Here is a 21054-nt window from a genome sequence, read left to right on the forward strand (position 1 = left end):
TGTAGTTAGTCAAATACACCATGTTAAAATTAGTTAATGCACTGTTCTTTCCAAGTTGCCGAGCCTTGCCAGATCGTGAAAAAATAATCATTCAAATTTTAAATATTCTGTGGTTAATTACTGTTTATAATTATTGTGAATATACTAAAAGTTTGCCATAATATGTGTAATCCAATCCAAATAGTAGTACACGCGCGTATAAATACTGGGAATTCTCGGTGTACCGCAGGCAATACCCGCTGATGTAATGCCCATCACATGGTACATACACGGATACTCCTTGTGGTAAACAAGAATAGGTCCACCGGAATCTCCACTACAAGTATCCATTGCCCTCGAAGAGCCCACGCACATTTGTGTGGCCGGCTCGAATCCGCGTGGATAGTCATCGCTTTTTCCAATAACACGGCGACATACCTTGTATATAAAAATGTATAATTAACGTATAATTAAAGTAGGGAACGTCGTATTAAATCTTACATCATCTGCAATATAATTGAGCTTGACCTTCAGCAGCTTTGCCGAAGATTTGCTTGCGAAGTTAGTGCTTCCCCATCCGACGGCTATAAACGAAGGCATATTTTGGCCACTCTCGAAGGGCAGGCACGCCGGATGTTTGTATCGATCGAATTGAACGCGTTCGGCCAGCTTAACCATGCCAATGTCATTATAGAGCGCTGGACTGATAAACTGCGGATGTCGGTAGTAATTGGCCACAGCATAGTTTCTGGGCGATGCATCCTCTTGATCATTCTCGAAATCCAAGTCACCCAAACGAACCACGTTCAGCTCTCCCCTAAACCGATTTGATGCGCTTAGAGTCACGTGCACGTTGTTGACTCAATTACTCACTGTTCTGACTCAAAGCAATGGGCGGCAGTCAGCACGAATCTGTCGCTAATCAGCGTGCCGCCGCAGAACCATTCGATCTTTGCCCGCTCCCGCTCGTTGCGGTGTCCGAGCCGCGCCACATGCGGAAACTCCTTGGGATCGGCAGGCTGACCGCCCACAATCAGGGGCGTGTAGCTGAGACAATTGTCAATCGTCTCGTACATGACGGGCGCATTGGGGAAGAGAAAACTGTAACCAATCTGCTCCTCGAAGACGGACTTCTTGTAGCTGGTGCAGGCTGTCGATGGGAGAGACTCTGGGATGAATGCGGTTTGTGTAGATTTGTAATTTGACTTACTTCTGACAATGTCGTTTATTTGCCCGAAAATCAGGTGAATTGGCAGCAGTGCCAAAAGAAGATGCGCCCACCTCAGCCACATTCTCGAGTTCAATTTGTTTATCAAATACACAATGGGCACGTTGTTGACCGGTTTGACGACAACAAACGAACGCCTCGAACTTGGCAAAGCCCTCAACAGCCGCTTGCGCTCTCTCTCTCTCTCTCTCTCTCTCTTGGTCGCGCTGGACTGGTTTACAGTTGACTAGCACCCGCGCAGTCGACTGAACTCGGACTGATCATAGATCAGCTGTTTCAGCTGTAGTCTCTACTCAAGAATGAGGCAGAGGCAGCAGCATCAGCAGATACTTATAGAATATGATTGACAGCAAGCTCGTTTTTTTATTATTGACTAAAGACTGCAGTTTACACATTAATAATTCAAATTATTAATTAAATATGTTCTCAGAAATCCCGGCTCTCTCATGAAATATTCGCCATCTCCTGCTTGATCCAATCCAAGTAACTATGCACCCGCGTATACAGACTCGGCACATTGGGCGTGCCGCAGCCAATGCCCAACGAGGTGATGCCCATGACATGGTACATGCACGGATATTCCTCATGATAGACCAACAGCGGACCACCCGAGTCACCGTTGCACGTGTCCTTGGAGCGAGCGGAGCCAACGCATAATTGTGTCGTCGCATTGTAGCCGCTGGGCAGCTCCTCGACATCGTCGGCCGCCAGGCAGTTGTTGCGGAAGCCATTGAGCTTCACTTTTCTCAGCTTGCTCGAGGGCTCACCGGCAAATGTGGTCTGACCCCAGCCGGCAGCAATGAAGCTCTCATAGCGATCGCCATCATTGAAGGGCAGGCAAGCAGGATGCTTGTAAACACTGAAACGCACACCACGATCCAGTTCGACCAGCGCTATGTCATTGTACAGCACTGGGTACTTGAAGTCGGGATGCTCTGTGGTGTTCCGCACGCCAAAGTCCTCTGGCTGTGCATCATCCTGCTCGCTACCAAAGTCCAGCTCACCCAGGCGCACAACATTAATAGCGCCGCTGCAATGGAATTGGATAATTAAATTGATTAGGCAGCCCATCGAACCACCTGATCGCCCACTCACCTTTCCGAGTAGAGACAATGGGCTGCAGTGAGCACCAACCGATTGCTTATCAAGGTGCCGCCACAGAACCAATTGGTAACATTGTTGTCATTGCGATTGCCCAAGCGCGCCATATGCGGAAATTCCTTGGGATCGGCAGGTGTGCCGTCGACTATCAGCGGCGTGTAGCTGTGGCACGTGTCCAAGATCTTATAGGAGATCGGCGCATTTGGGAACAGAAAACTGTAGCCATCCTGCTGATCAAAGACGCTCTTCTTGTACCGAGAACAAGCTTTCCCAGAGACAGATAGAGAGAGAGAGAGAGAGAGAGAGAGAGAGAGAGAGAGAGAGAGAGAGACGTTCGTCAAATACTAGATATGCTATAGATTTCTATAGACTTACAGCTGACTATCTCTACATCTTGAGCAGCTATCAGTCGCTCCGAAAAGTTGCAGCTGAGCAGCAGCAGCATCAACAGGAATATTGGTCTCCATGGTATGACGCTATTTAAACTATTTGAAATCCCCATTATTAACGCCCAGCCGCTAATCACAACCGACGTCGAGCTGGGCGCACAAACAACTGCGAAGCGAATGTGAAGCGCTGAGCGCTCGGAACTGAGATAATCTAAAATGTATATGTATTTGTGTATAAATCAATATGTGAGTGCATTTTTGATGATAAGATGAGAATCTTGTTTCCAGCATTGTTTATACAAATATTTATTGTATGTTTGTATGTATGTGATCTATGCCTACATGACATACGTAGTTTCTTTTCCTGCTTATTTCCAACTTAATTTTTCATATTGAATTTATATGCATACATATATGCATATATAAAATATAATTGTGTACAATTTCTTGAAGAAGATGCTCTACTATTTAACTGCTCTTGGCCATCTCCTGCCTAATCCAGTCCAAGTAGTAGTGCACCCGCGTATAGATGCTGGGCATGTTTGGGGTCTCACAGCCAATGCCGGATGATGTGATGCCCATGACGTGATACATGCATGGATAGTCGTCATGGTAGTTCAATACCGGACCACCAGAGTCGCCGTTGCAGGTGTCCTTCAGCTCGGCTGAGCCAATGCACAGCATGGTGCTCACATTGTATCCATTGGGCAGCTCGTCCAGATCCGTGGTGGTCAGACATCTAGTGCCAAAATTCGTAAGCTTCACTTTCAGCAGTTTGGTCGATTCGCGGCCCGCGAATCGCTTGTGACCCCAGCCAATGGCAATGAAATTTTCACTGCGATCGCCATCAACGAAGGGCAGGCAGGCCGGATGCTTATATACACTGAACTTCACAGCTCGATCCAGCTGCAGCAGGGCAATGTCATGGTAAAGCATCGTATAATTATAGCCCGGATACTCAATTATCTTCTGCACGGCAAAGTCCTCTGGTTCTGCATCATCCTGGTCGCTGGCGAAGTCCAATTCACCCAGCCGCACCACATTTACTGCGCCGCTGCAATGGGAAACCACATATATTAAAATTATTTAAATTTCATATAGCTCGCATTGCTCACTTTTCCGAATAGAGGCAATGGGCTGCCGTGAGGACCAGACGGTGGCTTATCAAGGTGCCGCCGCAGAACCAATTGGTGTTGTTTCTCTTATTGCGATTGCCCAGACGCGCCATTGGGGGAAATTCCTTGGGCTCGGCGGGTGTTCCACCGACTATCAGCGGTCGTGATCCATGGCACGAATCAATAGTTTCCCAGCGAACGGGGGCATTAGCGAAGAAGAAACTAATCGCAACTCGTTCCTCGAATACGTCGCGCTTAACCTGATTGCAAGCTGTAGATGATAATTAGTGATTAGATTGATGCGTTAATAGTGTAGGTTTGCAATATTTACTCTGTTTCGCCAATGCATCCGGATCTTGGCACAGTACGAACGCTACCTGTAGCGTAACGAACAGCAGTAAACGAGCTACGCTCACCTGCGACATTGCGGAGCTCTGAACTTGATTTCAAAGAGGTTCGCGCCCGACTGATTGATACGAATCGACTAACTTGATTAACAAGTCAAAAATTAAGCCGGTGTCAAAAAAGTTTACAAATATCTCTCTTTCTGTTTCTCTCTCAATCTCCTCACGTATTGTCGAGAAAACTGTATTTACAATCCATTAGGCATAAGCTTACAAAATGATCTTACGTTCGGGTACTAACATTATATTGTATGCGAGCATACATTAATTGAATTAAAAAAGAATTCTTAAGAGAATTATACAAAGTTTTAAGCACTTTGCTTTAGTTAAAGTGTATGCCAGCCGAATTGAATGCCAGCAATAGACGCATGAACTCATCGATGTCCATAGACCGCGCGCGGGACCCACTAACGCCCAGTTCTTCCAGTATGCCCATGACCTTCTCCTGCATATTAAAGTTTTCTTCAATTGGCTAAAATAGTGAAAGGGATGAAATATAAGTTCAATCAATCAGTTATATGGAAAATTTCCGTAAGTACCTCATTCCTCAGTGATCGATATAATTTGTAATTCTTTTCGAGCATTTCCATCACAGAGTTCACTTTGAATGTAGCAGCCAGAGTTTTGTTTTTGCGCAGGAAAGCAATGCGAGTTAGGCCATCCCATTCGGTAAAGTTGATAGGTGGTGGGGGGTTCTTCGGTTCTAGACGCACCACGCTCGACTCGACCTTGGGTGGCGGCTTGAAATTGTTTTTGCCGACTTTCATTAGCATGTCCACTCGGGCCAATAGCTGTGTATTTATGCTCAAGCGGCAGTAGAGCTTGTCACCTGGCTTTGCGACCAGGCGCTGTGCAAATTCACGCTGGAACATTAACACGGCACAGCGAAAAAGTGGGCGGTGCAGCAATAACTTGAAGATCAGTGGCGAACTGATCTGGTAGGGCACATTAGCAATGCACAGGTCGAAGAAGGGTAGGTCTGCTTTCAGAAAATCCCCTATAAGCACCTGTAGTTTTGGCTGCATAGGTGTGCCCTGGACACGTTTCTGCAGCTCGGCGGCCAGACGTGTGTCAATTTCGCAGGCAATTACCTTTTTGGCGCGCTCCAGCATGCGCACAGTCATGTTGCCTGTGCCAGGACCGATTTCCAGTACAACATCGGTCGCTCGCAGAGCCGCTTTCTCCAACATAGTCGTAATGACCAACGGATTTTTCAATATATGCTGACCGAAATCCTTGTTAAAAACAATGCCTACAAAGCAGTTGGCAATATAGATATTACGAAATTTATTGCATATAAATTGAATTACCTTGCTTTTGCACCTCATTATGTATGCGACTTTTCTTCTCTGTTTTTACTTTTGGCATGTTTAATTTGTAAATCAACTGAAAATACTCAGTCCCTGTTGCTGCGGTGCAAATTTGTTTTGCTTCGTCTGCTTTGCTCGTTATATTTGGGTGCCATGTGCACAGCTCAGAGTTGCGTTTGTGCCCGGTGTTACCAGATCGCTCGCAGTTTGGCGCCAAACGGTCTTTTTTGAAACCCTTAGAAGGAAATAATTGACTCAGTTGATACATTTTTATAGGTGTTACCTCTTTATTTATTAATTAGTATCCATTTTCATTAAATCTTCGCTTAAAATTAAAAATCAATTTTTAGTAATTTTGTGTTCTTTGGTTATCTTTCCGCGCCTCATTTTACATTTTGTCACCATTTATTTAGTTACTTGAATAACAACTCACTGTCTTCTCTTAGTTCAATTCTTTTTACAACATATCAAAGTTGGGTTTTGACTTTTCTTTATAGCTTATTTATTCATTTATTTAAACATAACTTAAAGATTATTTTTGTCTCAATATAATTTTGTGGGATTTCATTTAAATAGTTTCTCCATTTGTTTAATATTCTTTTAATGAGTAGTTTCTATTTTCCAATTTGTGTTTGTCAGTAACGATTTAAGATTGTTTTTATATTTGTTATTCTCTCTTTTAATGTATATGTTGTCTATGTATAGAATCTAAATTGCAGAAGGTACATGAAAAGGTGTATCCGTCAGCATGGCATTTGACTGGTTATGCTTGTTGTATGTAATTACTAACCATATGCTATATGGTTAGTAATGTAACTAAATCGACATTACAAAACGTTTCCCACTTCAGTTTCTAGAAGTTGTTAGTCAAGCGATTTTTAGTGAACATTTATCAATGAGAGAGAGATATAGAGTTATAGCGACAACATAAGTTTAATCATGCTCAGCAGTTTCTTTCTCTGGCAAGAAACAGTAAAAGTTCTTGTACTGCTGAGCTAAACCTTGCTTGCTGACAGTCAACTACTCATCCACTTCATTGCGTGGGTCAGCACAATTTATTAGTTTTGATAGGTCTAGATTTGTTCGAGTTAATACAGTAGTTAGCCAAACAAAACAAAGAAAAGAATCAACAAAAAGGCGTTACAATTTAAACTTTTGTTCCTTCAAACTTTGCTCTACACCGGGCCGGGTTGATTATTTTTTAATGAGCTTACAGCTAAAATTCTGTTTTACAACTTCTGTTCTGTTTACGTTTTTCATTTAGTTTTTATTCAGGTTACGCGTTACATTTTTGTTTTCCTTTGTGTTTGTGTGTGTTTTTAAATTTATTATTTATTATTTTCTTTGTTCTTCACAATGCGCTTCAGCTGCTTCCATTTCAAGTTCGGTAACAACCTACAGTTCTTACTTTTGTATTTTATTTGCTTTTCCCTCCGACCGAGGCCTCTTCATAGGTATAAACTAGTTTTTGTTATGGCTGGAACCGTATGTGTAAATTTGTGATAATTTGCATTATTTTTTTACAACTGCATCTTCGAACTAGTATGTCGCATTCTTTTCTTTTTTGTTTGTTTTTGCTTTTGTATAAATTGGTTTACATATGGTTTACATTTGTCCTGTCTTCATTTTAGTTTAGTAAAATGCGGTTTTGAGAATACTTGAGGTTAACATTTAAATGGGTATTAGAGCCTTACGCTCTGCTTGCTATTTCATAAATATATTATTTTAATTATACACTTGGGCTTGTTATCTCATTACATACAAAGTTTCATTTTGTTTTCTGTTTAGTTAACAATGTTTCTTACAATTAGTAATTTTTGCTATATACTGCCATTTGTTGCATACAAATTTATCAAACTTAGTAATCGGCAAACAATTTGCTCTCCTGTAAATGCAGTACAAGATTCATTAAAAATTCAATTATTTAGATGCTCTCAAATCAACAAAAAACTAAAACTAGATTTTTTAAAATGTATATATATATATATATATATATATAAAGTATATATATATTTTTAACACGAATAATTGAAATCATAAAATCAAAACTAACAAATTTCGATGCCATATAAATGGTTTCCATTTGTTCATTCAATTGTTTGAATTTTCTTCTTTTTTCATTTATGCAAATTGTATTTGTTGTTTGAGTCTTTGGTTTTAAAATCAACACATATATTTTTGTTACTTTTTTTTATAATGGTATTATTTCATACATTATCTCTGTTTATATATATAATTTGTTCTGCTTTGTATTTGTTTTACAGTTTTAACTGCATATATTTCACATATACTAGATTAACTCTATGCACATATAAATAATTATATATATATATGTATAAGTGTATGTATGAATATAAATATATATGCATATTTATAAGCATATATATATATATATACATACATACATTAACATATAGTTATACTTTACTGAAATTTAATATGTTGTCCAACTTATAGGCTAAACATATTTCGGTTTTTGTATTTATAATTTGTGTTCCATAAAATATATATGAATTTAAAATGTGTTTATTTGGTTTTTATTTTAAAGTTTGTTCTCATTTTAAGACTAAGCTTAGTTCCATTCACTTTTAATTTTATTGTTTAAATTTCTGCATTTGTTTAGCTCTGTTTTTGTATGTGCGAGTTTGTGTGTTATTTTTGGCTTTATTTTATTTTTTAGTTTTTATTTATATTTATTTTGGTTTTTGTTGTTATTATATTATGTTTGTATGTATAACAATAAGTTATTTTAAAATAATATCGCTTTAATACTTGAGAAGGAAATTGTGCAAGAGTTCGAATACGCATAAACTTGTTTTCTTCTTTTCATTTCATTTCATTTGTTTTTATCGTATTTTCTTATGTTTACAGACGGCTTTTTGAATTGCGAGTCGCATAGGATAGCGCTGTTGCGAGATGGCTGTCTGCATTTGGGTGCGAAACTTGAGATTCGGCACATTAATAAATAAAAAACTAATAACAAAAAGCATGGCGCTGCATTTGCAACAACATTGACTAGATCAGGACTTCCTTTTTTTTGGCAATAATAATTGTTTTTGGTAAGGATTGTGGGACAAAGATAGGTAAAGCTGCAAAAATAGCGCCTTGCTTTGAGAGGCTTTGAGCATTACAACGAGCAAAAGCGATAGATTTGTTGAAAGAGACAGATTGTGCGATAAGTTATCATAAAACTATAAACAAACAAATTCTTAACATTAGAGTTTGCCTGCGTATCCGTGTGTCTGTATATGTGCCTAAGTGTACCTGTTTGTAAACAATTTTATAGTTTGTTTTATATTGGCACTGGGCGTAGTGACGACTATAAAATCCTCTACGCTTTTCCAAATTCATATATATATATGTCGTAATTACCGTAGGTGTAATCATTTCTATCTATATATAACTTGCGATTCTCAGCATTTCATTTTGCATTTGCGTTTTTAGTTGTGATTTCTTTATAGAACTACGCTTTCGTAATTTCCCAACATTTAAACATAAAACGATAAAACAGACAACTAAAAAGGGTAAAGACCACAACTGGAAACAGACAACAATAAAGCGTTCATAAAGTAATCAACGGAAGCAAAGTTTTTAGGTTCAAGTGCTAGGGAGATAAGCTAAGTCTAGGAATAGGCTAAGAGATTAGCATAGGGTTGAATGTAATTAAAACCCCGGCAACGAAGTGCCAACTGCTTAAAATTTCAACTGATCCAGTTTGCTGGTTTATTTCCCGCCAACACTAAGCGCATATCCAATCCAATTATCCAACGGTCGCCGCTTTAAAACACCTTGCGCTCCGGCCCAAACTTGGGATTGACAAAGGAGAAGCCGGCGAACTCATCCTGATTAATGCAACGAATGACATCATTACCAATTGGTGTTAGCACGGGCTCCTCTTTGGTGAATTCGGCATCGAAATTGTTGGCATCACGTGGGTTTTTCTATAAAAGGAAATCAAAGGGTTGACCAGTTTTCTGGCTTTACACTTTTACAAAACATACCATTTTTGGTCGGAATGGTGGCTTTATGTTGCGCTTCTCCAGCTCCTTCCAGTCCAGTTTATTGAAGAATGCATGCTTGCGGATTTCGTTCTCGTCACCTGTACAGCCCAAACGCTGCTCTGGGTTCTTTGTGAGAAAACCTAGAGTGGACATTGATAACATATAGATTGCTGTTCTTACGTAAAAAGTAGAATCTTACCTTTCAAGATGGACACGGCTTCGCGGGACAACCACACGGGGTAAAGCACATCATCGTGCATTATAGAGTCGAAAAGCTCATCTTCATTGTCAGCCTCAAAAGGAGGCTGGCCAGCCATCATCTCGTACATAAGAACGCCCAACGCCCACCAGTCCACGGATGCGCCGTATTCTTGTTCCTTGAGAATTTCGGGGGCTATGTAGTCGGGTGTGCCACAGAATGTCGTGGTCAACATGCCGTTCATGATGCCCTCCTTGCACATGCCAAAGTCAGCGAGCTTACAATGCCCCTCCTGGTCGAGCAGTATATTGTCAAGCTTCAGATCGCGATAGATAACGCCATGGGTGTGGAGAAACTGCAGGGCAAGAGTGACCTCGGCGGCATAAAACGCAGCACGGCCCGCTTCAAAGCGGCGAGCCTTCTGTATTTGAAACATCAAATCGCCACCGTTAACATACTCCATAACAAAGAATAAGCGATCTGGGGTCTGAAAACAAGAATGTAACGCCGTAAGGAACGGATGGTTGGCGGCCAGGGCCAAGATGCGTTTTTCGGTCATCGTGCAGTCAACATCATCATCCTGTATAATGGCATCCTTCTTCAAGACTTTAATGGCATAGATCTCATCGGTGCCCTTCTTCTCGGCCAGCATCACTTTGCCGAACGAGCCTTTGCCAAGCACCTTAATAAAGTTAAAGTCTACTAGCGAGCACTTGCCAGGACGGGAATCTCCGCCACCCACGGCTAGGCTCATGCAGCTGCTGCTATTGTATCCGCTGGTCAACGTACTCGTTGACGTGGCCAAGCTATCAGCGGACAACGTGCCGCTTCGAAATGAGGCACCTGGCACACCGTCGCCACCCTCGCCACCCAGTGAAGCGCCATAATTGTCCTCTCCACCTGGTTGACTCAAGTATTTGGAGCGTCGCGGCTGCTGGCCCTGTTTATCCGGTGAGATGCCCAGCGAACTGAGTATCTCGGCCATTTGCTTGGTGTTGATGCCGCAGGTATTGGCCACATTCTTTTGGCACCGTTTGTGGACGTTCATGTAACATGTCTCGCATTGCAGGCCCTGCTTAATTAGTCCATAGAGCAACGAGCCGCAATGATCGCAGAATGTGAAACGCTTGTAGCTGTGCACCACAAATCGATGCGGCACATTGACATTGAACCGCTGCCCGGCCGGCACCACTTCCACCTTGGCTTGCTGTAATTGCAAACAATTGTAATTGAATTATTGAACACAACTGAGTACATTGATTGACCTTCATACTAACCTCGTCGCGCATACCAGGACATTTGGAGACCACAGACAGATGGCATTTTTTATGTACAACTAATGTGCAGACTATAAATGATTAGATCAAAATATAATTTCATTAATCGACTAGTTTAATAAAGATTTCATTTAGTGTTGTTGCAAGCTGTACGATTTATTATCCTTAGCATTTGAGATGAAATGCAAGATGACTCAGGTCACAGCAGTGCAGCAGTCAATTTTAATTGAAATATTTGTGATATTTACAGAGTTACCATTGAAATAATTAATTATAATTTACACATTCAGAGGTTAGACACACTGATAAATTAGCATATTTGACGAGCTGTGTCACATAACATCAAATTATATGTATTGGTGTTGTGTGTTGGGTTTTGTGCGTAAGAAAGTGTAAATGTAGTTGGTTTAAATAATTTTTGTCTCTGGTCAAATGCAAATTAGTTTTCGTCATTTTATGGACAGCAAAAGAATTGTTTAATCACATATACATATATGTATGTGTATAACTTGCTTGTGACGTGCAAATTGTCCAGAAATTAATAATATTATTAGATTGCCCACAGAGCTTGAGCATCCGCAAACAACAATCAAATCAAAACACATACAGATTAGCAACTTTTTCTACAACGTTAACAAAACAATATTGAAATATATAAGAGCTGTTTCATCGATGTATTATAATGTATTGCATTGGAAAGATGTACTTTTAGAAACCTAACTAAAAGATGGCAGAAATGTATGAAACTTATTTTTAAAATATATACATTTAACATGTTTCCTATCAACCCTCGTGTCAGACAATCTCACCTAAGTCAGTTAACTATATTCAATTACCATAAACATAGCCACAGTAGCTAAAGGCTAAAACTCTAATTGTTGTCTTTCTTTATCTATTTAGCGATAACGAACTCAAACACATATAAATAACTTGCGTCATGAATTACTTGAGCTAATCACTTAGTAACTAAAAAGAGCCTACTTCTTTCCTTAAGACTTCAAGCCTAATATTAGCATAGTCAACTTAAATAAATAGGTATATTGAATTTGAAAGATAAACTAGTCTTACCAAATCAGAGACATTATAAATATTGTGTAAACATCATTATTACTTATATCATTAGCTAAAGCAACTTTTCTTGAACTAACCAAACTTAGGTTAAACGATTAATATGATTTTAAGGCTGCCGATAAAGTCTAACATCTAAAGAGCATTAGTATGAGCGCAAGACAGTGCAAAACAGAGTTACAAAATGTGTGTACTGACAACATTGTAATCAAATTAAAATAAAAATGGCCAATGCATTACTTTCGGTGCATGGACAATGCGGAGAGAAGCGACAATGGCAGCGACAGCACAAATTAAATTTAAAAAGAAAAATTACTTTCCTTAAATTGTAAATATTGATATTCAGATAAATAGATAATGCAGCTATTGTTATGAACAAAGGCAAATACTTTGTTTCTTGGACCGAAACTGAACAACATCAACAAACAACGAACGAATGAGACGAGCAAATGCAAGTGATGGATAGCTTTTGATTTTTTTGTTTTTTGTTTTGTTTTAATTTTTAATTTTTTTTTTTTTAATGTTCTTCTCAGAGACTTGTAGGTCTCTGTAAGATATTCCTTTTAAATTTGAAGCAAAACACATACCTTGACATTGATAGCCTTGTTTACCAATTCCCCTGCAAAAAGGCAAGAAATTCCGTGGCTATTGCATATATTTCTTTTATAACTGAATGATGTGTGTCTTTGTTTTGTTGTGTGGGCATGAATTTATGCGAAAAATAAACCAAAAAAGGAAGCAAACCCGCAGCTCGAAACCAAAGAATGAAAGTCAAAAGCAGATGTATGTATGTATGTATATAGCATGAGAGACCAAACGAGACCAGTGAAAGAATTGCAGCTGCATATGGCAAATATAAAACCCTCAAATTAAGGCCAGTTATGTGAAAGTGGTTAATCCAAAGAAATATTATTTAAATTAGGAAAATACCTATGTTTAGTATAGCTAAAATACGTGGCGGAACCCAAAGTTGTGAATATTACGTTTGCAATACATTGAAATCGAGATATATTGCAATTAAAATTAAAAATATATAGTAATAAATAAAATAAACAAAATCATAAGATATAAGAGTAATGACAATGCTATGATGTGTGTGTTTTGTAAATCATATAAAAACCCAAAAATTATACATATATATATATGTATCTATAGATAAATATATATATGCACTGATATTAATCACTGCAATTACAACTCAAGAATGATTCTGTAGATGGACAGTCTGTCTGTGAGTGCGCGCAGAGCGCACCTACATATATGTGATATTAAATGCGATATTTTATTCACTCACCAAATAAATTCCCGACAATGTGAACAGAAGGTCGGCTGGCGCAAAAACGTGGCCATAAACTTATGCCCGTTGACCTATGGGAAAATAAATCGATTGATTAGTTTATTGCCAATTATGATTTGTGCAAACTATTTACTTGATGCACACGACGGCGCATAGCACCACGGCGTCGATTGAAGCCAGCGCGTTCCTTGAACTCCTTATTAACTGCCACAGTCTGCTCCACCTCGGCATCCGCTTTAGCTTGATCTGAAAAGTCTAAGAGATTATATTGTCCGCCCATAGAATGTATAAATTAACTAACCATAATGCTCATGTCTACCATTGCGGCTCTTCAACTCGATAATGACGTGGATCTTGCCCTGTGGTTCCAGGTTAATCTGCAAGACAAAAGATTAATATCAATATGCGGTCGACTGTGTGAATATCATACTTTCGCCTATAAATTAAAAAAATGGTTAAAATTATAAAATGTTAACTAAAAACGTAAATAAAACCCTACTCATAAAAAGTCTTCCATTTAATAAACATAATAAAATATCCCTATAAATTTGAAAAATTCTAAGAAACTAAATTGACAAATACTTGTCAAATACTACTTGATTTCATTAACGAAATTAAATTATTAAATGTCACTATCAGTACATGGATAACGCTGATTATTGAGACTTTCGTATCTAAGTTAATTTAAGTTCGCATATTTTTTAAAATAATATTAAATAATAATGGAACCTATACTTAGTCTCAGTATTTTTGTAATATTCTAGGTAAACTGAAATTTAAATATATGAAACAATTTATTTACCCATAGATCCGGAGCACCTGATTCGCTTTGCATTAGATCCTCGAATGGTATAATGCAATTGGCAACAAAGTCATCCGGTGGCAGGGCTGCATCATGAAAAACAGTTAAGTTGATGTTACGTGCGTTGGTCACGTCGTGGACGAACTGCTCGTTCCATACTGGATCGAATGTCTTTGGTCGGGTTGTCGAACGATCTATTCAAGAATGTTTGGAATATGGATAACTGTTATGATAATTGATAATTTGCTTACCAAAATGACTCTCGTCGACATCTATGGACACGTAGGGATCGATCAGCTGCTCATCGGCCAATTTGCCAAACGTTAAATTGTGGCGCTTTTGAAAATCTGTTGGACGCAGGCCGCTCGCCTCGCAAACCTTAATCTGAAGTTTACCCGTAAACATTTCGCTGATTGCTTCAGCCGCACTTGTAGCTCTCTTGTGTTTGTTGTTGTTGTTGTTGATGCTGTGTCGATCTGGATCTTGGCAGGATTTATCGGCAGCGCCGCGTCAATGCGGCAGCGGTGGTTACAAAACGGTTTCGATTAGTGGGGTGTCTGCCAATTGAGAGGTAATTGAAGTTGTACTACAAACAAGACGATTAAAAGACTTTTAGTATAGGTCAATGACACTCTTGAATTTGTTTTAAATATATACACACATAATACACGTTTGCATGTATGTGTATGTGTGTACATAGATGCTCAAGTGAATTTTATAATACATGCTCAAACGAATTTCAAGGTCGCACTCAAATTGACATTGCTGAAAAATGGGAGCACAACAACAAAAACCACAGCAACAATTACAGCAACGCACATATTCTTAGACACTGCACTTCCGTTCAGCATTGAGATTTGAGTTAGTCAGCATTGGAATTCACTCGCTGAACGAATTATGAAACGTACAAGAGATAATCACACACAATTCTGTATTTATATGCATATATTTTAAAATAATGCCTGTGCATGTTTTGATATACGTATGTACATATGTGTTTCTATAGACTTAGATAAAGCTGAATTAAAAGTCGCCCTTAACAAAGTTCACGTTGTTGCCTAGGTTTAATTTACTTTTACATAGTATGCGAATTATATATACATATTCGCATACAATACAAATGTTTTTATTTGATTTTTTACTTTTTATGTATTTACTACCTTCAACTCATAAACACACGCACACACAACCAGAAACGAGCACATACATTGACAAGTACTCGGACAGTGCACACATAGCAGCAGTAGCAGATATTTTTCACAAATAAAACAACAAAGAAAGAATAACAAGCAATCCTAATACCTCTGCGCTAGCCCCACACCTCGACACCCCCACACACACCCACAACTAGTATCGCGATTGCTAGCCCAGCGTACACACGGGCGTAAGCTCTCGCTCTCTCTCTTTTTATCTTTTATAAGAACACGAGAAATTCTCATGCACATACTCACACATACGCACATCAATACACGTCCACATTCCAGCACAAACAATACACACAAATACCAATAGACAGCAAATGCAAATTGCACAAGTGAATTTGACAATATGACAATTGCGACTAGTGCGTTAATTTACAATTACCGTTAAATCAACAAAAATACCACTTGAAAACTTATATGAACGAGAGTATGTGTAAGAGAATGAGTGAGAGAGAGAGCGCGCAGCTTCGTTAAAAAGCAGGGCAACAGAGAACTAACCGAAAAGAACCAAACAGACAGGCGCAGTACATGAATGACCCAAATATGACAGTGCACACTGGTTGGAAACATGTTTTCGCATTTTGCATAGATTCATTACTTTCGATTTCAAATCAACGAAAGTAAATTCTTAAACGATATAAAGTTGCAACTTTAACTTATGAGCCCCCTTTCGACCAATTTTTATTTAATTTTTTGAAATTTAAAATTCAATTAATATTTTATTCAGTCTATTAAGAGCCAGCTGTGCGAAAAGAGTGTCATACGTTATTGAAAGAGCTTTCTCAAAGTACAGAGCAGAGCTTCAGGGAAATCGGTGGACATTACTTTACATTACACCTCAATTACTTACCTTTTCTCGCAAGGGTACCGTGGCTGTGGCTGTGCGCCGTGCTGCTCTCTTCGCCTTGCTATGTGTGCGCTCTCGATTGTTGGTATATTAGAGAAAAATGTTCAGCTACATACATGTGTATGTACATACATACATATGTGCGAAAAAATTAAGGATGGCACATACACAGGCACAGCACACACGCACACACATACGCAAACAGACACCCTGTTTGCTCAATTCCAATTGGAAATTATTTCAAGGAATTTTTGCCTTTACGTTTGACAGTGGCAATATGTTTACACTATTTTCTCACACAAACACACTTTCCAGCATTTTTCGACAATAGAATTTCATTTCTGCGCACGAATAATTAAAGCAAAAATAAAAATTATTTATCGTCTCTCGCTCGCCTTCGCCTTTGACAATTACACAGGTCAGTGTGGCTGCATATCTGGTGCTAATAAATACCAATTTAATTTTGCAACTCAGGATTGAAGACTAGCAAAAATACTAATTTAACGAACTGTTAAAAAATTATTTCAAATATAATTATTTTTAAATTACGCACCAACTTTATCACATTTTGACTCTTACATTAATCTGATTTAAAATTGTATTTCCAACAAACTTATTGTAAACTGTCATATTAACCGAACAGCTGACTTTCTAATTTGTGGCAACTCTGCTTGTTTTCTAGATATTTCCCCTATTCATTGTACTGTCAAGATTTACTGATTTTGAATACTCGCGAGTAAAATATTATTCTTTAGTCTCAACCAAGAGTTTATACACAAAATGTCGCTGAGATTTGATTGGTATCAATCAGAGACCAAGGTGGTCATAACAGTACTCTTAAAAGGCGCCATTGAAAAAAATTATAACGTCAAGATTGAACCACAAAAAGTACATATGACTGCAGATGGACATGAATTGATTCTAAATCTTCTGCATCCCATCGTTGTGGATCGCTCCTCACACAAAGCTTTTTCTACAAAAGTGGAGATCACATTGGCAAAGGAAACTGGTGTGCGCTGGGAAAGTCTCGAACAGAAGGCCGAAGTGGTAAAGGAAGTGGCCATTCGCCAGGCAAAGAATTGGGATCGTTTAGTCAGCGAAGAGGAAAAACTTGACGAGAAGGAGGCAAAAGGCGAAGCCGCTTTAAACCAGCTATTCAAAAAGATCTATAGTTCGTCCTCACCGGAAGTTCAAAAGGCCATGAATAAATCGTTTTCTGAATCTGGCGGAACTGTATTAAGCACTAACTGGAACGAGGTTTCCAAGGAAAAGGTCACTGTCAAGCCGCCTGAAGGCACCGAATTCCGCCAGTGGGACAAGTGAAATAGATGAAAGTCCCGCAAATTCATATCCATTAAGAAACCTAAAATAATTATTTACAGACGCAGAAATGATTATGTTAATTTAAATAACTACTATATAATACATATTTCAATAAATTTGAGCTTAACTTTACTAATACGAGTGCATCTATTAATTCTTACAAGTTATTATCAGCGTGTGTGTGTGTGTGTGCTGGGGGTGGTAGCGTTCAACGGGGAAATTTTTAAGTTGAACAGCTGATCGGCTACCGGCGATGTGCAGCGACGCACAGTTTTTTTTTACTTTTATAACTACAGACGAATTTGCAATTAGCACGAGACAATATGTATAAAAATCTAGAAGAGCACAATCGGCTAGTCAATAAATATCTAAAGATATTTTTTGTTGTAGCATTATATTGGTGAGTATCAGAGAATCAAAGCATCAAATCGTATTTATATGGTAACTTGTACACGTTGCCTTTACTAGGTGCACCTCCATACTGACTGTATTTGTTAATAAACATCTGCTGAGCAGCGATGCGGTTAATTTGGGTGCACCGCTTTTCATGTCCTGGTATCAGTGTGTTGTATCCACCATCATATGCTTTACAATGAGTCGCCTCAGTCGCAAATATCCGAGTGTGTTCACGTTTCCGGAGGGAAATCCATTGGACATTGACACCTTCCGAAAGCTACTCCCGCTAACAGTGCTCTACACGCTTATGATCGGTGCCAATAATCTATCGCTCGCCTACGTCACGGTCGCCTTCTATTACATTGGTCGCTCCCTCACCACAGTGTTTAGCGTAGTGCTAACCTACCTGATCTTGCGACAACGCACAAGTTTCAAGTGCTTGGTGTGCTGTGCCACAATTGTACTGGGTTTTTGGATGGGTGTGGATCAGGAGAGCCTAACACAATCATTTTCCTGGCGTGGCACAATATTTGGTGTGCTCAGCTCTCTGGCGCTGGCCATGTACTCGATACAAACGAAAAAATCGCTGGGCTATGTCAACCAAGAGATCTGGCTGTTGAGCTACTATAATAATCTCTACTCTACAGTCCTCTTTTTACCTCTCATTATTCTGAACGGTGAGCTGGATACAATTTTGGCATACCCACACCTGTGGGCGCCGTGGTTCTGGGCGGCAATGACGCTCAGTGGATTTTGTGGTTTTGCCATTGGCTTTGTCACAGCTTTAGAGATAAAGGTTAGTGAGTCAACGACAATGTTATTGCTAAAGGTATGTAGTTATCAAACATCTGCTGATTACAGGTTACTTCACCGCTAACGCACAACATCTCCGGCACGGCTAAGGCGTGCGCACAAACAGTTATTGCCACGCAGTATTACAACGATGTGCGCTCCGCGATTTGGTGGGTTTCCAATATAGTCGTATTGGTTGCAAGTGCAGCTTACACTCGAGTCAAGCAATTGGAAATGGTGCAGCAGCACCAACAGCGAAACGCCGCAACATTGAAAGCATAATCTAATATTTCCCGTTATTCGAATCAGTTTCAAAGAATTTAAAGCATTCATATATCTTTCTATCTGCGCATTACTATATATAGTGCAATTCTTCAGTGTTCTAATCGTAAGCATTGTGTTAATGTATGTCAGTTAAAAAAGTGTTGGGGGTCTAATTTCCCCTTATTGTCATAGCGCACAAATATCTTTTGATCTTTATATACACCCGTAAACCAAACCTATACGTAAGCGATAAATAATCTAATTTAAGAAAACCTAACGACGGATACAGCAGCTCTTGCTATATGGGAATAAAAACGTTCCTTTAAATTATATTTGTAAACTATGTTTCCCGACTTTTAATGCGCAACTGGATTATTTAGCAATAAAGCAACCAATTATGTGAGTACACAATAATAAATGATGAACTAATTTGATGCAGCTGCCGCTTCCTTTGATTGTGGTTCTGGTTCTGCTTCCTTCTTTGCTTCCCTGCTAGCTTTGGCAGCGGTTTTATCGTAAAACTCGGGTATATATACAAATGGATCTATCTTCAGCTGTTCACTGCTTGGTGCGCTCTTAAGTAGTACGCGCGTTATGAAGCGTCCATCCCGCTTGGGTCGCATACTATTTACATCTTGCAATAGAAAACGTATATTCTCCTCGAGATGCTGTGCATCCATATCCAGAGTGCCCACATTGGCTTTAATTAAACCAAAGTTTTGCTGATATTCATCTTTAGTTGCGCTGTAGCTGATGCCATTCGAGAATTTGACAACCATTTCTGCAAGGTTTACGCCAAGTGTCTCGCTCTTTGGGTTGGGAAACTTGCGCTTCATCAAGCCTCGGAGTGCAACGAGCTCTGGCAGAATGTTGGGATGCGCAATAATGAACTGATAATCGGACAGCAGCAGCTCTCCAGCTGTTATGTCCTTAATAAGCTCCACGCCACCCACAAGAGTAGCGCCTGCTTCGCGAGCTTCAACAATTTCATCCTAAAATTATATTTGTGTATTAGCATGCACTAAATATATATTTGTTCATTGTCAGACTTACATTGCCCTTTGTGAATACTATGATCTTACGTTCCTCGCCGTGATCAAATTTATGCGGTATCATAGCCATGCGCTGAAAATTATCCACAAATCGTGTTGCCTTTTCACCTTGCATATTCAGCTCAATTTCCACGTTCAACGAAGCATTTGGCACATTATACATGGTTGGGTGATGTGTTTCCCGATGGCATTGTATGGCCTCTGCTACCGTATAAACCGGCCAGCGATAATAGCGTCCCACGTAGACGTCATCTTTGGGCACCTGCTTCCAGGAGTCGTCCACGTGTTTATCAGCGCGTTTAACGTTAATTCTAAAAAAAATATATTAATTAAAAGTCAGATGTCTATTGCTTGATTACTTGTCACTTACTTCTTGTCACGTTGATTGTGGGGAATGAATCCAACTTTCTTTACCTCCACTTTAACCTTTTTTTTACGTGCCTTTTCCCGGGTGCCTTTGCGTGCGGCTTCCGTGACCGCGGTCAAGTGTAGGCAGCGCAATGCCTCTCCTGATTGTTGCCGCACGGCGAGGGCACGCATCGTTGATATAAGGGTCAGCATTTTAGTTATGAATATTACTTTGAGTCCTGAAGTTATTGTTAAGTTATAATTATATAATATTAAGTATACCCGGCTGTTCCGAACAAAACCATAACAGAACTGCAGAGTGACCAGTGCACAATGGGAAAATTATCGTTCACAAAGCTATCGATAGCAAATCAGATGTTGAAAGTAAATCAAAACAATTCAGCAGAGTTTCCAGCTAGCTTATAAATTCATAACAAATTCTCTCACAATTAATTTTTTACACAGTGTTTCCTAAAATGTTTTATTCTCTGAACATTTATATTGTAATAAATATTTTAGTATTATTATTTTAAATGAAATGTTATTTATGGCATGGTATGCAGTAAATTCAGTTTTAATCCAAGTTTTGAACCTAGCTTAGTTAGTGATTGAATATTTTGGGAAATTTAGCAGAGTCACTCCAGTTAAAAGTCGGTTATA

The 21054-nt window shown here is 39.2% G+C and overlaps 8 protein-coding genes across 12 annotated transcripts; 2 read left to right on the forward strand and 6 right to left on the reverse strand.

Annotated features, from left to right (window-relative positions):
* Window positions 1-105: 105 nt before the first annotated feature.
* Window positions 106-1464, reverse strand: LOC6572734 (serine protease snake). 2 transcript variants are annotated; one of them, XM_044007219.1, is made up of 4 exons: window positions 1190-1464; window positions 853-1129; window positions 481-796; window positions 106-417 (listed from the first exon to the last, which is right to left on the reverse strand). In XM_044007219.1, the coding sequence occupies exons 1-4, from the start codon at window positions 1269-1271 to the stop codon at window positions 145-147; spliced, it is 948 nt and encodes a 315-aa protein (XP_043863154.1). In that variant the 5' UTR covers window positions 1272-1464; the 3' UTR covers window positions 106-144. The 2 variants fall into 2 exon arrangements, with proteins under 2 accessions (XP_043863154.1, XP_043863153.1); XM_044007218.1 differs by having other exon boundaries at window positions 853-1147.
* Window positions 1465-1550: 86 nt separating this feature from the next.
* Window positions 1551-2874, reverse strand: LOC6572733 (venom protease). The gene is made up of 3 exons (XM_001998803.4): window positions 2684-2874; window positions 2303-2573; window positions 1551-2237 (listed from the first exon to the last, which is right to left on the reverse strand). The coding sequence occupies exons 1-3, from the start codon at window positions 2808-2810 to the stop codon at window positions 1652-1654; spliced, it is 984 nt and encodes a 327-aa protein (XP_001998839.1). The 5' UTR covers window positions 2811-2874; the 3' UTR covers window positions 1551-1651.
* Window positions 2875-2987: 113 nt separating this feature from the next.
* On the reverse strand, window positions 2988-4325 carry LOC6572732 (serine protease snake). Its single transcript, XM_001998802.4, has 3 exons — window positions 4144-4325; window positions 3813-4083; window positions 2988-3751 (listed from the first exon to the last, which is right to left on the reverse strand). Exons 1-3 carry the CDS (start codon window positions 4235-4237, stop codon window positions 3166-3168), a joined length of 951 nt encoding a protein of 316 aa, XP_001998838.1. The 5' UTR covers window positions 4238-4325; the 3' UTR covers window positions 2988-3165.
* Window positions 4326-4352: 27 nt separating this feature from the next.
* LOC6572731 (probable dimethyladenosine transferase) lies at window positions 4353-5677 on the reverse strand. Its single transcript, XM_001998801.4, has 3 exons — window positions 5527-5677; window positions 4756-5468; window positions 4353-4688 (listed from the first exon to the last, which is right to left on the reverse strand). Exons 1-3 carry the CDS (start codon window positions 5582-5584, stop codon window positions 4539-4541), a joined length of 921 nt encoding a protein of 306 aa, XP_001998837.1. The 5' UTR covers window positions 5585-5677; the 3' UTR covers window positions 4353-4538.
* Window positions 5678-9219: 3542 nt separating this feature from the next.
* On the reverse strand, window positions 9220-16646 carry LOC6572730 (protein kinase C). 3 transcript variants are annotated; one of them, XM_015166580.3, is made up of 11 exons: window positions 16223-16646; window positions 14422-14727; window positions 14171-14364; window positions 13670-13745; window positions 13502-13614; window positions 13366-13439; window positions 12659-12690; window positions 11004-11074; window positions 9727-10933; window positions 9528-9667; window positions 9220-9467 (listed from the first exon to the last, which is right to left on the reverse strand). In XM_015166580.3, exons 2-11 carry the CDS (start codon window positions 14573-14575, stop codon window positions 9306-9308), a joined length of 2223 nt encoding a protein of 740 aa, XP_015022066.1. In that variant the 5' UTR covers window positions 14576-14727; window positions 16223-16646; the 3' UTR covers window positions 9220-9305. The 3 variants fall into 3 exon arrangements, with proteins under 3 accessions (XP_015022066.1, XP_001998836.2, XP_015022065.1); XM_001998800.4 differs by having other exon boundaries at window positions 14422-14756; XM_015166579.3 differs by lacking the exons at window positions 12659-12690; window positions 14171-14364; window positions 14422-14727; window positions 16223-16646.
* Window positions 16647-16889: 243 nt separating this feature from the next.
* On the forward strand, window positions 16890-17634 carry LOC6572729 (protein SGT1 homolog). Its single transcript, XM_001998799.4, has one exon. It carries the CDS (start codon window positions 17000-17002, stop codon window positions 17540-17542), a length of 543 nt encoding a protein of 180 aa, XP_001998835.1. The 5' UTR covers window positions 16890-16999; the 3' UTR covers window positions 17543-17634.
* A 133-nt stretch (window positions 17635-17767) lies between these two features.
* Window positions 17768-19337, forward strand: LOC6572728 (GDP-fucose transporter 1). 2 transcript variants are annotated; one of them, XR_004363756.2, is made up of 4 exons: window positions 17768-17942; window positions 18011-18734; window positions 18800-19118; window positions 19187-19337. XR_004363756.2 is itself a non-coding variant. In XM_001998798.4 (3 exons), exons 1-3 carry the CDS (start codon window positions 17866-17868, stop codon window positions 19010-19012), a joined length of 1014 nt encoding a protein of 337 aa, XP_001998834.1. In that variant the 5' UTR covers window positions 17768-17865; the 3' UTR covers window positions 19013-19337. The 2 variants fall into 2 exon arrangements, 1 of the variants encoding a protein (XP_001998834.1); XM_001998798.4 differs by having other exon boundaries at window positions 18800-19337.
* LOC6572727 (39S ribosomal protein L1, mitochondrial) lies at window positions 19322-20733 on the reverse strand. Its single transcript, XM_001998797.4, has 3 exons — window positions 20417-20733; window positions 20048-20357; window positions 19322-19986 (listed from the first exon to the last, which is right to left on the reverse strand). The coding sequence occupies exons 1-3, from the start codon at window positions 20605-20607 to the stop codon at window positions 19420-19422; spliced, it is 1068 nt and encodes a 355-aa protein (XP_001998833.1). The 5' UTR covers window positions 20608-20733; the 3' UTR covers window positions 19322-19419.
* Between the last annotated feature and the right edge of the window lie 321 nt (window positions 20734-21054).

This window comes from Drosophila mojavensis, unplaced genomic scaffold (assembly GCF_018153725.1).
Source record: "Drosophila mojavensis isolate 15081-1352.22 unplaced genomic scaffold, ASM1815372v1 contig_16, whole genome shotgun sequence".
NCBI lineage: Eukaryota > Metazoa > Arthropoda > Insecta > Diptera > Drosophilidae > Drosophila > Drosophila mojavensis.

Coding starts and splice junctions, on each gene's coding strand:
- LOC6572734 (XM_044007218.1), bottom strand. CDS start 1,271: ATGTGGCTGAGGTGGGCGCATCTTCTTTTGGCACTGCTGCCAATTCAC. Junction 1,148..1,189: donor AATAAACGACATTGTCAGAA/GTAAGTCAAATT, acceptor CATTCATCCCAG/AGTCTCTCCCATCGACAGCC. Junction 418..480: donor TCAATTATATTGCAGATGAT/GTAAGATTTAAT, acceptor TTTATATACAAG/GTATGTCGCCGTGTTATTGG.
- LOC6572733 (XM_001998803.4), bottom strand. CDS start 2,810: ATGGGGATTTCAAATAGTTTAAATAGCGTCATACCATGGAGACCAATA. Junction 2,574..2,683: donor AGATGTAGAGATAGTCAGCT/GTAAGTCTATAG, acceptor TCTCTGGGAAAG/CTTGTTCTCGGTACAAGAAG. Junction 2,238..2,302: donor CATTGTCTCTACTCGGAAAG/GTGAGTGGGCGA, acceptor ATTCCATTGCAG/CGGCGCTATTAATGTTGTGC.
- LOC6572732 (XM_001998802.4), bottom strand. CDS start 4,237: ATGTCGCAGGTGAGCGTAGCTCGTTTACTGCTGTTCGTTACGCTACAG. Junction 4,084..4,143: donor GGATGCATTGGCGAAACAGA/GTAAATATTGCA, acceptor TATCATCTACAG/CTTGCAATCAGGTTAAGCGC. Junction 3,752..3,812: donor CATTGCCTCTATTCGGAAAA/GTGAGCAATGCG, acceptor TTCCCATTGCAG/CGGCGCAGTAAATGTGGTGC.
- LOC6572731 (XM_001998801.4), bottom strand. CDS start 5,584: ATGCCAAAAGTAAAAACAGAGAAGAAAAGTCGCATACATAATGAGGTG. Junction 5,469..5,526: donor TAATGAGGTGCAAAAGCAAG/GTAATTCAATTT, acceptor ACTGCTTTGTAG/GCATTGTTTTTAACAAGGAT. Junction 4,689..4,755: donor ATCGATCACTGAGGAATGAG/GTACTTACGGAA, acceptor TCACTATTTTAG/CCAATTGAAGAAAACTTTAA.
- LOC6572730 (XM_015166580.3), bottom strand. CDS start 14,575: ATGTTTACGGGTAAACTTCAGATTAAGGTTTGCGAGGCGAGCGGCCTG. Junction 13,440..13,501: donor TGCGCCGTCGTGTGCATCAA/GTAAATAGTTTG, acceptor ATTTTCCCATAG/GTCAACGGGCATAAGTTTAT. Junction 9,668..9,726: donor AGCCGTGTCCATCTTGAAAG/GTAAGATTCTAC, acceptor TGTCCACTCTAG/GTTTTCTCACAAAGAACCCA.
- LOC6572729 (XM_001998799.4), top strand. CDS start 17,000: ATGTCGCTGAGATTTGATTGGTATCAATCAGAGACCAAGGTGGTCATA.
- LOC6572728 (XM_001998798.4), top strand. CDS start 17,866: ATGTATAAAAATCTAGAAGAGCACAATCGGCTAGTCAATAAATATCTA. Junction 17,943..18,010: donor TTTGTTGTAGCATTATATTG/GTGAGTATCAGA, acceptor TGCCTTTACTAG/GTGCACCTCCATACTGACTG. Junction 18,735..18,799: donor TCACAGCTTTAGAGATAAAG/GTTAGTGAGTCA, acceptor TGCTGATTACAG/GTTACTTCACCGCTAACGCA.
- LOC6572727 (XM_001998797.4), bottom strand. CDS start 20,607: ATGCTGACCCTTATATCAACGATGCGTGCCCTCGCCGTGCGGCAACAA. Junction 20,358..20,416: donor CACAATCAACGTGACAAGAA/GTAAGTGACAAG, acceptor TATTTTTTTTAG/AATTAACGTTAAACGCGCTG. Junction 19,987..20,047: donor TAGTATTCACAAAGGGCAAT/GTAAGTCTGACA, acceptor ATATAATTTTAG/GATGAAATTGTTGAAGCTCG.